The 12,888-nt window shown below is 48.1% G+C and overlaps 1 protein-coding gene across 8 annotated transcripts in view; it reads right to left on the bottom strand.

The window, feature by feature from the left end:
• Plekha2 (pleckstrin homology domain containing A2) overlaps window positions 1-12,888 on the bottom strand; it is an 81,825-nt gene that overhangs the window by 22,106 nt on the left and 46,831 nt on the right. For all 8 annotated transcript variants that reach the window (XM_040731991.1, XM_040731992.1, XM_005066565.4 and 5 more), the window contains 2 exons: window positions 6,736-6,792; window positions 320-368 (listed from right to left, as the gene is read on the bottom strand). In XM_040731991.1, the coding sequence (XP_040587925.1) occupies window positions 320-368; window positions 6,736-6,792 (106 nt within the window). The remainder of the gene's footprint in view (window positions 1-319; window positions 369-6,735; window positions 6,793-12,888) is intronic.

Here is a 12,888-nt window from a genome sequence, read left to right as displayed (position 1 = left end):
GTAATCTCAGCACTTTGGAGTCTGAGGGCAATAGAAGCAAAGTTCCAGGCAAGCTTGGGCATGGAGGGGGTGGGGGGCAGGGGCGGGGACTAGGGCAGAGGGTGAGCAGAGGCCAGCCTGGCTAAAACATGGCTGGCCCCTGTGTGCCTGGTCACAAGTTATTAGTAATTCACAGTGGTATTACTTGGCATCCAGAACATTGCTATTATCTAAGCCACTCACACACACAGGACACAGTTCACATGGGACCACAGGGCTGTCTTCCATGGAAAAGAAGTCACATGTCTGTGAAGAAAGCCCATTGTGGCTCAGTACTTACCGAAGCAGAATGGAGTTTTGGGTTTCTGTTTTGGGGTAGCTATGCTCACCTATATCAAATAAAGACAAAAGAGACATGAATTTCTTTCCAACAGTATGAAAAAAAATGTTTACTTGGAAATATTTCACACATAAAAAGAACGTATCAGCTGGGCATTGGTGGCACACACCTTTAATCCCAGCACTCAGGAGGCAGAGGCAGGTGGATCTCTGTGAGTTCGAGGCCAGCCTGGTCTATAGAGTGAGTGCCAGGACAGGCTCCAAGCTACACAGAGAAACCCTGTCTCGAAAAACTAAAAAAAAAAAAAGCATGTCAAATGTACATATGAGAGTCTTGCTTTCCCTTAAGAAACTGACATTATAAGTCCTACTCCTTAAAACACTGGTTCCTGACCCTCCTAATGCTGTGACTCTTTAACATAGTTCCTCAGGTTGTGGCACCCCCCCATCATAAAAATCATTTCATACTTCATAATTGTAATTTTGCTAATGTTGTGGATTCTAATGTAAATATCTGATATGCATGAAATCAGATATGTGATTCCCAGGCGACACGACTCACAAGCTGAGTACCCCTTCCATGATAGAATCTTGACTGTCCACATACTGCTGTCTTGATGCCTGTGTTAATTTTTGTCTCTGCAAGAATGCTTTAAAAGCCACCGGGTTGGGACAAGACTGTCTCTGAGCCACAAGATCTAGCCAAGCCCCATTCATAACCAGCAGGCTCCTATGGATGCAAGAGCTAAGCCCTTTCCCCTAAACAGTTTCCCAACTGAAAGTGGTATTTCTTTAGACATGTAAACTCCGATCAAAGCAGAAAGGGGTGGGGGCGGGGTATTTAGATATGCTGTCCAAAGGTCTAGCTATCTATGCTGGCCACGGAACAGGCAACTCTCCAGCAACCCAGAGAACGGCTGCCAGAATGAGTTAGCTCACCTGGTATTTTCAAGAACAGGGCCTGGGAAGATGGGAACACTGGTGTCTTTCAGCCAGCTTTTACAATCCCCCCTCTCGCGTGGACATTTCTGTGTATCTGCAATAGGCATTGCTGTGTATCTATGGGCATTGCTGTGTATCTATGGGCATTGCTGTGTATCTATGGGCATTGCTGTGTATCTATGGGCATTGCTATGTATCTATGGGCATTGCTGTGTATCTATGGGCATTGCTGTGTATCTATGGGCATTGCTGTGTAATTGCACAGGAGCCCACATCACTCAGGCTTGTGTTCCATCGCAGCCTACAGAGATTTGGTGATTCCCCTAGATGCTGGTCTAGCCCCACTGGAACACTCTGCACATTCCACTCCCTGGGGATGCATTAGTGAGGCAGCACCTACCGAGGGACCTATCCACATACAGTCACCATCCTGCCCTGCACACTGCTCTCTCAGTTCCCTTTCTAGCTGTCCTGGGTCTTCTTGTTCTCTCAGAACTCTGGGACTTGGAATGAGAAGCAGGAATTAAAGTCTTGCAGTAAAAGTGATGTCTCCTTGCAGCTCACATTTGCTAAAAATCTAACGCTGAGAGACAACCAGTCTCAAGGCTCCTGTTGCTCTTGACCCTGAAGTCTTCTAAAGACCCACCTTGATTCCTTAGCCAAAATTAACATTGCCCCAAACACTCAACCAGGAACTGAGGTGGCGCCCTATAAAATATCAAAAGAGTAAATAGCAGAGGCTGGCTTTGGGATCAGTCTCAAATCACAGGTGTGTGACCTCCGTGACATGGTTTGCCAAGAAAGGAATCATAAAGTCATGACCCCATGGAGTTAACATGAGCACAGAATATGACAGTATAAGCAAGAATCTCTGCGGTTGCGGCACTGCCATAGAGAACCTGCAAATGAGGGACTGTCGTTCCAGGCAAGGGAATGCAATACCAGCACTTGGGAGGCTGAGACAAAAGGATCTTGACTTGCGGGCCATCCTAGGCTACACAGCAAGTTTCAGGCTAGCCTGGGCTACATGGGTGGACCCCATATTAAAACAAATCACACACCAACACAATGGTGCACATGCACACACGAAATAGTAATGATAATGATGAGATCATAATTTCAAGCAGGGCATGAAAAAACTGCTTAGCTTCCAACATTAAAAAAAATGCATGGCATTTCCAATGTTAATGGTGAAATGCCTGTGTAACATTACATCATCCTCAATGGCAAGTATTTAAAGCACACAAGATGTCACGTGACCCTATTTCTGAAGGCACAAGGATGAAGGACTGCTTCTGCCAACGGCCTTCCTATTAGCAGAGGGCTGCACAGGGCATCACCGGGGAGAGTCAGAGAATACCCGATGTGTGTGTGTTCAGTCCACTGTACTGACGGGGGAGCCCTGAGGTGGAGGCCCTGTGGCCTAAGAAAGCCCTGAAGAACCACAAATCTGAGCTTAGACAGACTACCAGACACAGTCATGTCTGCACACTTCACAGGTAGCACTCAGGGGACCGTCAACCCTTGCCCCGAGCCACCTTGTTTTCCTAAGGTTCAGTGCAAGCCACTCACTTGCCAGCCATGGCCTTCATCATCTGTGTCTCCCCAGGCTGTCATCTGCCTCTGCTGTGCTGGGTCCCCGCACTAACCCCCAGTGTCACACAGCTGCCTGTGTTCTGTCCCCTTGGCTCCCGCCTGCCTCCCAGCTCCCTTCTCATCCAGCTGGCAATTTGGGTGGCATTGAGAAGCTGGGTCCAGAGGTCCTCTCTCCTCACATTTCTCACTGACTAGACAGAGTGCCACCGGCTGACCCTCTCACCCTACATGGGTTACAAATGACCAGGCTCGAGTCGCTGCTTAGTCAGCCTGGGAAAATGCTGCCCATGCAGTTATCGTGAGAACCTCGGCTTCTAAGGCAACACATGGCTTTCTGCTTGTTCTTCTCTGTGTATGCACTTGATAGCCAGGAAGGCCATGTGTACGAGCACTGACAGTGTGCCTCAGCCTCATGAGGTAGCATGGAAGTCTTGTTGGGCAAAGTAACAGATTGACAAACTAATGGGGTCGATCCCAGTTCTGGCCTGATTGGCCATGGAACAGGCTTGAGAGCCTCCACAGACCGGCTTCTCCCTCAGTTATGCCAGCGTGAAAGGGTTTCTCACAGACACAGGGCAGCAGGGGCAGGAAATGAATGTGTCCACCTGTGGCTATGTCCACAGAGACGGGCTGCTCAGAACTCTGGCTTTGGCCTTTCTCCCTGACAGCATGTCCCCAGAGGTATGAACTGCCCCAATCCACCTGCCTCCTTGTTGGTGACTGTGCCAGGCTGCAGCAGCCATCTTCAAACACAGGAAGAGAACGGAGGACCCACAGGAAGCAGTGTGGCCACAGGTGGGGGAGGACATCCAACCGTCTGACTCGAGAGAGAGCGCCCAGGCGCAAACATCCTCACACCACACGGTGGCCACAGCTGAGTCACTGGCCAACAGTGGTTTACCGGCAGGCCCTATGAGCACGCCAACAGCAAGAGAGGGCTGGGATGTGAAAACAGCGTCCACGGGGGCCCCCACGGAATGACGCAGAAGAGCCACGGGCGCCTAGCTGAACAGTCTCAGGAGCTTTCGCTTATCAGATCAAACACAGACCTCAGAGGGACGCTGTGAGGGCCAGCCACACCCTGTCTGCCCTTGACCGGAAGTGGAGCTAGGGCCCCTGCAGCGGAAGGAACAAGAGCAGAGGAAAGCTCGGAGAACTCTAAGCATTGCCCCGGTGTCTGGGGAGACTTGACCCTCAAGGGGGCACTAAGAGCAGTGAAGTGAGAAGCCACTGACGCAGCCATCAGAGGACGTTCAGGTTGATGCGCGTGTAAGCGGATTTATCTGGAAAATGAATGAGTCAATGCTCTTCACTGAACTGTCTAACACAGTGGTTCTCATCCTTCCTGACTCCGTGACCCTTTAATACAGTTCCCCGTGTGTGGTGACCCCCAGCCATACAATGATTTTCACGGCTACTTCATAACTGTCATTTTGCCACTGTTATGAATGGTAATGTAAATACCTGTTTTCTGATGGTCTTAGGTGACCCCTGTGAAAGGGTGGTTTGGCTCCCCACCCTCCCCTGGCAAAGGGGTTTCCACCCACGGGTGAGAACCACTGCCCTAGACTATCCAGGGCCCTCACCCCCACGCAAACAGTTAACCCACATTTAATTAGACCTGTTATCTATCAGAGACCCTCACAAAAGAGCTCCAGCCTGGGCAGGATGGGAGAGAAGAGCTGTACCGCAAAGGTAGCAGCAGCATAGGCCAGGTTCAGTTATTTTCCAAAGACTGGTTCTGCTGCCATGATGCTCCGGGAACAGACACTTCCATCTCTGGAGAACCCCCCCCCCCACCGCCCCACCGCCAATCCCCCCATGCCAGTCCCATCTTCCCCACACTAGCCTCCATGAGATGGGGGGGGGGCAAAGGGACAAAGCAAACCATGGCATCTGACACCATGCAAACGCTTGACCCTGGAGGTGACCTAAGACTAACAAAAAAAAAAAAAAAAAGAGGACTCAAAAACTCAGCACCACCAGAACCTGGGTATGAGTTCCGGCAGCTGGTCAGCTGGAGAAGCTAAGGTACTCATCGATCTGTGACCTAACCTGGTGGTCCTTGAGGGTTTTTCAAAGACCCGTGCAAGCTTGCCCGTCTCGGGAAGGGCAAAAAGTCGGGTCACCCCTGCCAACGAGGCACAGGGACACCGAAAGCCTCATCTGGGCCGCATTTATAAATCATGATTCAGCAGGAGATTATATTCACTCTTCCCTGGCCAAAAAAAAAAAAATCTTTCCAAACCCTTGCTCTGCAGAGATGGTTTCGGTTTTCATTTTTGACAGGGTTCTCTGCTCCCCCTCTCTCAATTCTCTTTCTGGAGAAATGACCTAATGAGCTCACAGCAGATGAGAAGAATTGGCCCCTGGGAGAGGAGGGAGGGAGGGAGGAAGGGAGGGAGGGTGGACTGGGCTGCCCTGGCCTGGGGAGGCTGTCACATTTCTTATCAAAAGGCAGGCACAAATTGCCTGCAGCTGTCCTAGCAAAGCAGCACGTTGACCACTCTCTTCCCCGGAGGCCATTATCTCCTCTCTAATCGCTTCAGCCACTGCCCAGCGTCTTCTACCTCGCTGAGATGTTTCTGCCAGGTTCTGTCTGCAGCTGGCAGGCACACAGAAGCCTGCCGGTCCAGCCAAAGGCCACTCCTCTCAGGACATCTCTCGACCCATCTCTTTTAAGCATCCCCCGTGGGAGCACAGATCTCCTGAAAACTATTGCCAGATGGAGCTGGTTGCTACTTAGCTCAACCTGAGCCCCAAGGTCCTCAAAGCCCCTAAGGTCCGAGGGTGGGAGAGGCCAGAAAAGAACGCAGCAACCCCCTTGAGAAATGGAGTGGGGGACGAATTCTGCAGCTTTGAGCTGGCTGGGTGCCACCTGGCTCTCTGCTCCGGCTTTTAGGAGAGAATCTAAATCCCTGGCTTTTTTTTTAAATCGGGGCTCATCACGGGTCAGCAGCAGCGGCTGCCCCGGGGAGGAGCTGCTAAAAGCGGCACTTTGTGGGTGCCACTGGCGGGCCCCACCCCCAGTCTCAGAGGTGATCCGGAGTTGCTCTAGCCCCTGTATGCATGCTGGATGAGGGCACAGACCACCAGCTGCCTGCCCTCGGTCCCTACCAGGCACCCAGATGTTGAATGTGGTCCTGGCCTATCTTAGGGCCCTCTGGGGGATATCCTCAACCCTCCCCCCACGAGCATTCAGTCTGGAGAGTTGGTAAAATTCCATGGGGCCCAAGCCATTTCCGATCCACTGCTCAGTAACTGTACACTTTGAAGGAATCTGTCACTGGTTCAGGGTCATTGTCCCTGTGCCCTTTTGTCCCCGTGACAAAAAAAGGTTACATCCTCCATAGATAGTGCTTTATTTGGGATGTGAAATGACTCCCAAAGGCCAGTGGTAACATCTGGAACTTTGAGGAGGTGGGGGCACAAGGGGAATCCTTAAGAGTCTAGGGGTACCCTCAGGAGAGATTATAGGTGCCCAGTCCCTCTATAATTTGCTCCCAAGTCGTGAGGTAAGAAGCTGGGCCCCATTCTACCATAATCTACTGCCTCACAGGAACCCCACAATCATGACTAAGACCTGGAACACAGTGACCCAAAACAAACTATTCTCTCTACAGATTATCTCAAATATTCCTATAGGTCTGGAGCGTTGAGTAACCAGCACATCCAAAGAGTGGGCCACCCTCCCCAGTACCAAACGCAACCACAAGACAGCAGACCTTCCATGGGCGATGCCTGGGAAAGGGAAGCAAGCTAATGACTGTGGATGCCCCCAAGGCTCACACCTCCAGGATGTAGAACCTCCCTCCCTCTTGCTTAGACATCAAGCCTACTTCAAGAACATGGCTTCCCAGCATGCCAGACCAACCTTACCTTCGAGATGTAAGTCAGCTGCAGAGATCCGACAGCTCCTGCTCCAACTGCCAGGTTCTGAAAGACAAAGGTGTTTTCTTACGATGTGAGGGTCCCCAAAGCATGGAACAGCAAGAGACACACCAGTGTTCTAGTTCAGCCTCGGGTAAGTCACTGTCCTCACCTACAAAGCATTGGTAATGAGTCCTGGATAACAGGTTTCCTGGTGGGGACACACACACACACACACACACACACACACACACACACACACACACACACACACACACGGGACAGAAGCATTAACAGTACCCCACACCCCGTCGTGTCCAGTTAGTCTAGGACAATGGCTAGACATGTGTGCTTCCCCATGTGACTGCGAAGTCTCTTAATTAGGCCTCAGTTTCCCTTGCTGTAAAAACAGAAGTCACCTCTTAAACGACTCCTAACAGAGGGACCAAGGGCTGTCCCCAACTCTTTTACTGGCTTTTGGGACCCCACTTCTCATACTGGGTGACCTTGCCCAGCCTTAATACAAGGGGAGGTGCTTAGTCTTACTGCAACTTGATATGCCATGTTTTGTTGATACTCACGGGAGACCTGCCCTTTCCTGGAGGAATGGGGAAGAGGGACTTAGAGGGGAGGATGGGAGGGAGGCTGCGGCTGGGATGTAAAATAAATAGATGAGGTTTTTAAATTTTAAAAAATAATAAAATTAAACTTAAAAAATAAAAATAGGTCAATTTGGATAAAACACAGAGAGAGAGAGAGAGAGAGAGAGAGAGAGAGAGAGAGAGAGAGAGAGAGAGAGAGAGAGAGAGAGAGAGAGATTGGTGATTTGAGTTCCCTTTATCCAAACCAAAATGCTGGAGAATTCAGGGTTTGTTTGTTTTTCCTAATTTTCCTTTTTTGGGGTGAGAGTTAGCAGAGAGATATTGTGGTCCTCTCGTCTCCACTCCCAGGGGAATGAGATTACAGGTGTGTGTCACCACGACCAGGAGCTTTAAAAAAAAATATCTATGTCAGGTGGTGGTGGTGTAGCCTTTAATCCTAGCACTTGGGAGGCAAAGACAGGTGGATCTCTGTGAATTTTAGGCCAGCCTGGTCTATAGAGTGAGTTCCAGGACAGCCAGGGCTACACAAAGAAACTCTCTCTTGAAAAAACACACACACACAAATTACATAAAAAATGAGAAGTCCTAAGGACGAATAATTCCATTTGTGCTTTGTATACCCATTATACAGATCTCCTAGAGACTGTAATTTTAGACAATGCTTTTAGCAACCTTGTGTTCGTAAGGCAACATACCAGATGAGGTTAGGTGTAGAATTTTCTAGATGTCAACTTCAGAAAGTTGCAGATTTGAGATCATTTCAGATTTTTAGATTAGGAATATTCCACCTATAACCCCACCCTGTAATACAGTGATGAGGTGGTGTTTACACGAGGGAGTGTTTCAGCGTGGAATTTCCCGGCACACAGGGATGCTCTGCAAGTGTGACCTGTAACATCTTTTCTGCCTGCTAGCTCTGATTTGGCTTGCTTTGTCTTATTTGTGTCATTTCAACATTCATTTCATAACATATAGGATACAAACTCATATGATACAGATTTTTTTAACATGCCTGTCAGTTTACTTACTATAATACATGCCAAATGAAACTGATGTCTGAACACAAAAATAAAAACCAGTAAGAAAGCACACTACTAAGGCAGCAAGAAGGCTGAGGGTGAGGTGCAATGGGAATGCTTGCCTAGCATATACAATAGTCAGGGTTTCATGCTACAACTGAAAAACACAATACAGAAACACATCCAAAACAAAACAAAACCAGAAAGAAAAAAACAGCAGGAAGCTCCAAATACTGGGCCAGCAATATTCTACATGACAGGCCCTTCTTGGCTTCCTGATTTCTGCTGAGAGATGATACAAGGTAGTGACCAATATTAGAAATCATACCAAGGAAGCTCCCAATAGATACCCTTCCAACCTGAGTCTGTCTGAGAACCCACCCCCACAGTCAAAGAGTCCATTGAGAACCCACTCCTATAACTTGAGTCTGCAGCTCCAAACACCGTTATCCTCCAGGCAAACAACAGAAGCCCTCCCTAGATGGGGCTATCACAAAGCAATGAAAGGAGCAAAAAAGTTAGGAAATTTGCCTAAGGATTAACAGAGAAATGGTCTACCATTCTAGAGACTACCTTAAGAAATGTCTTGGCTGGAGAAAAGGCTCGGGTGTTAACAGCATTTGCTGCTCTTCCAGAGGACCCAGTTCAATTCCTGGCACCTACTCAGTGTCTTACAACTGCCTATAACTCCAGTTCTAGGGGATCCGATGCCCTCTTATGGTTTCACAGGCACCAAATATACATGGTGCACAGATATACATGCAGACAAAACACCATATACATAAGATAACACAATTTTTAATTAAAAGAAATTAAAAAAGAAATATCTTAGAGTTCAGAAGAGCCCATTGTCTAAATTAACATATATCTCTGAAGTAAATTCACTGTGTCAAATTTCTTGTTTATGAGAAGATGGATAGGGGCTGGAGAAATGGCTCAGTGGTTAAGGGCACTGGCTGCTCTTCCAGAGATCCTGGGTCCGGTTCCAGAACCCACAATGGCAGCTCAGAGCTGTCTATAACTCCAGTTCCAGGGGATCTGACGTCCTCACACAGACACACATTTAAGCAAAGCACCAATGCATATAAAATAAATAAATTTTTAAAATTATTTAAAAAAAAAAAGAAAATGGATAGGGGCTGGGCAGTGGTAAGGCACACCTTTAATTCCAGCTCTTGGGAGGCAGAGGCAGGAAGATCTCTGTGAGTTCCAGGCCATCCTGGTCTACATAGTGAGTTCCAGTACAGCCAGGGCTACACAGAGAAACCATTTCTTGAAAACCCAAAAAAAAAAAAAAAAAAAAAAAAAAAGAAGGAACTTAAGAAAGGAAAATAGGCAGGGATAACACAGCCATTTAAGGGAACTCTGAACCTCGGTGAAAAGACCTTTTAAAAAAAAAAGAAAAAGACTGTATTACTACCTTTTACACATGAAACTAAGCCTGAAGAATCTGAAGAATGCGTTTGCAGGGAGTGAGAGTGTATGGTTCAGTGGCACAGCATTTCCCAAGACCGGCTGAGGTCTTGGGTATCACCTCAAGTTCTGTATAAACAAACAAACAAACAAACAAACAAACCACCCTGGAGTACTCAGATCAGCATTCATCTTAGTTATGTGCTTTAAACGTCATTATAGTTTATATCTCTTTAAAGGACATCTCCATTGAGTTAAAAAAGACAGGCTCTGCCATTCCCAAATCAACATCTAAATGGAGCCATCACCGTCTGAGAATAAGGAGAGATGACCTGAAATACTCTAGGCAAAGAGTCAGATCTGTTGGGTGCAGAAGCAAGCCAGTGTCTCCACAGCCTCACTGTGGCCAAGAACTCCATGGACACGTGGAGCCAAAGGCTTTCAGGTCTCCTGGAAGCCACCACATTCTAACTGTAGCATTAACACTCTCTGATTGCTGCCAAGACTTTCTCTATAAAACACAGATGACAAGCTGTGCCAGACGGTGACTGGGAGAATTACATGAAAACAGGGTGAGCATAGCACAGGGAGGCCATGGGCCCCCCTCAACCCAGCTAATTACAAGATGCAAACACCAGGATCCAGTGCTACTCTTAAATAACTGCTCTCCTCACCCCAAACCACATCTCGAAGCCTCTGGAGCCCCATCCTGATTCGTGAGTGGAGTGGGATGGGGGAGCAACTCGGACTCTAAGCCACATGTAATGACAGGGGTGGATGAGATTTCAAGGATGTCAGCCCTCTCTCTGCTGCAGCCTCTGGTGCCTCCTCCCCCTCACAGAGATGCTGCCGAGTTAGCCTGGGGGTGGCGGTGGGGGAAGCTCATTTATATGCCACCCTTTCTGCTCTGGAGAGCAGAAAAATGCTCTCTCCATCCCAAGAAGCCAGGAAAACAAGAGGAATGTCTGAAAAGCTGTTTGCCCACCACCTCCTACCCACCCGTGGGTGGAAAGCATCTCTAGCATTCACGAGGCTTCATCCAAAGTGAGGCTGTGTCCACTCCAATTAACTGGGTCTAGAAGTTTAATGGCAACAACTCTCATTGTCATGGTGGTACCCAGACACTTCCTGACCAAGGGAGCTTGCCCAAAAAGGCCCAAGAAGCCAAGTGTTAGGACAAGAAACTCAGGAATCAGTACCCAGGACTCATCAGGTTCCTGAGTGCAAGAGGGGACCCCGGTGTTGAGTCCCGAAGCTGAAGGATAAATTCAGGACCTCCCAGAAGACTTCACTGGTTCCCGCAGCTACAAACACCCGTCTCTCAACTCACAGACCCATTCTGGACTTTGGCGCAGACTCAAAGCCCCGAGGTACCACTTGAAAAAGTTCTGTCTCGGGCTTCACCCTCAAAATGCCGAGTCTAAATCAAGTGGAAGGAATTAGAAGGCACACATGTCACAACTCTCCAGTGACCCCCTAACTGGACCCAAGTTTAAGAGCGGCTGATCAATGGGATGAAACCTAGCTGTGTTGGTATTTTCCCAAGAGTCTAGTCTTTTCTTATTACATTAACTACACTATAAGCTTAACTGTGGACATGACTGGGAAATTCAAGATGAAGGCATCTTGTGACGCTAGGTGTCTGTAGTCCCAGCACTCAGGAGGAAAGGCAGAGGCAGGATACCACTATCTGAACAGATGTGGCCTCCATATAGGAAGGTTTGTAAAACTCACTTCATTTACTTGTTTTTTGAGTCCTAGGGGTTGAACCTAGTTTCTTCATGAATGCCTGGCATATAATTTAACCCTGAGATATATGGACCCCCCACTTTTAAATGGGGGACTTATACTTCTAGAAGGCGGTAAATGTGAAATCACCTGGGGTTTTTTTGTTTGTTTGTTTGCTTGTTTTTTAACTGACATATAATAATCCTATATCTTGGGGTACAGCATGACAATTCAATACATGCACACAACTATAATGATCAGATCAAGGTGTCTGTTTGTGGCAGTCTGAATGGGAATGGCTGCCACAGACTCATATGCTTGAATACTTGGTGCCCAGTTAGTACAATTATCTGGGGTGGCCTTGTTGGAGGAGGTGTGATATTGACGGTGGGCTTGGAGGTTTCAAAATCCCACACTGTTCTCAGTGAGTCTCAAGATGTGAGCTCTCAGCTGTTCCTGAGGTTGCTGGTCCTCCATCATGGACTCTACCACTCTGAAACCGGAAGTCCAATTAGACACCTTTTTTTGGTTTTTCGAGACAGGGTTTCTCTGTATGGCTTTGGAGCCTGTTCTGGAACTCGCTCTGTAGACGCGGCTAGCCTCGAACTCACAGAGATCCACCTGCCTCTGCCTCCAGAGGTGCATTAAAGGCATGCACCACCAGTGCCTGGCAGACACTTTCTTTTCTTAGTTTTCCTGGTCATGATGTTTTGTCACAGTAACAGAAAAGTAACTAAGACACAGGTATATCTGTCATTTGGAGCATTTTCCGTTTCCTTGTGATGCAAACATTCAAAATTCTCTCCACCAGCTATTTTGAAATACACAACTAGTTTCCATACTTGCCCTAATATACTATGGAACTTGAGGCTCCTCCCTCCCTCCCTCCCTCCCTCCCTCCCTCCCTCCCTCCCTCCCTCTCTCCCTCCTTCCCTCCTTCCATGAGGTCTCACTGTATAGCCCAAGCTGACTTATTAGGGGGTAATGTTTTTAATTACATTTATTGTGTGTGTGTGTGTCTGTCTATCTGTCTGTCTGTCAGTCAGTCAGTCAGTCAGTCTGTCTGTCTGTCTATGTGTATACATGCCACAGTGCATGTGTTATGGCCAGAGAACAATTTGCAGGACTTGGTTTTCTCATTCTACCATGTTGCTCACAGAGATTAAGCTCAAGTTGTCAGGACTGTTGGCAAAGGTCTTTACTCACTGAAACACCTAGCCCTAATGGGGCAAATTTTTTTTTTTTTGGTTTTTTCAAGACAGGGTTTCTCTGTGGCTTTGGAGGCTGTCCTGGAACTCGCTCTGTAGACCAGGCTGGCCTCGAACTCACAGAGATCCGCCTGCCTCTGCCTCCCGAGTGCTGGGATTAAAGGCGTGCGCCACCAACGCCCGGCTTAATGG

Source organism: Mesocricetus auratus, unplaced genomic scaffold, assembly GCF_017639785.1.
Source record: "Mesocricetus auratus isolate SY011 unplaced genomic scaffold, BCM_Maur_2.0 Super-Scaffold_100026, whole genome shotgun sequence".
NCBI classification, from domain to species: Eukaryota; Metazoa; Chordata; class Mammalia; order Rodentia; family Cricetidae; genus Mesocricetus; species Mesocricetus auratus.
The sequence above is the reverse complement of the archived record's forward strand: the minus strand, read 5'-3'. Positions and strand labels throughout refer to the sequence as shown.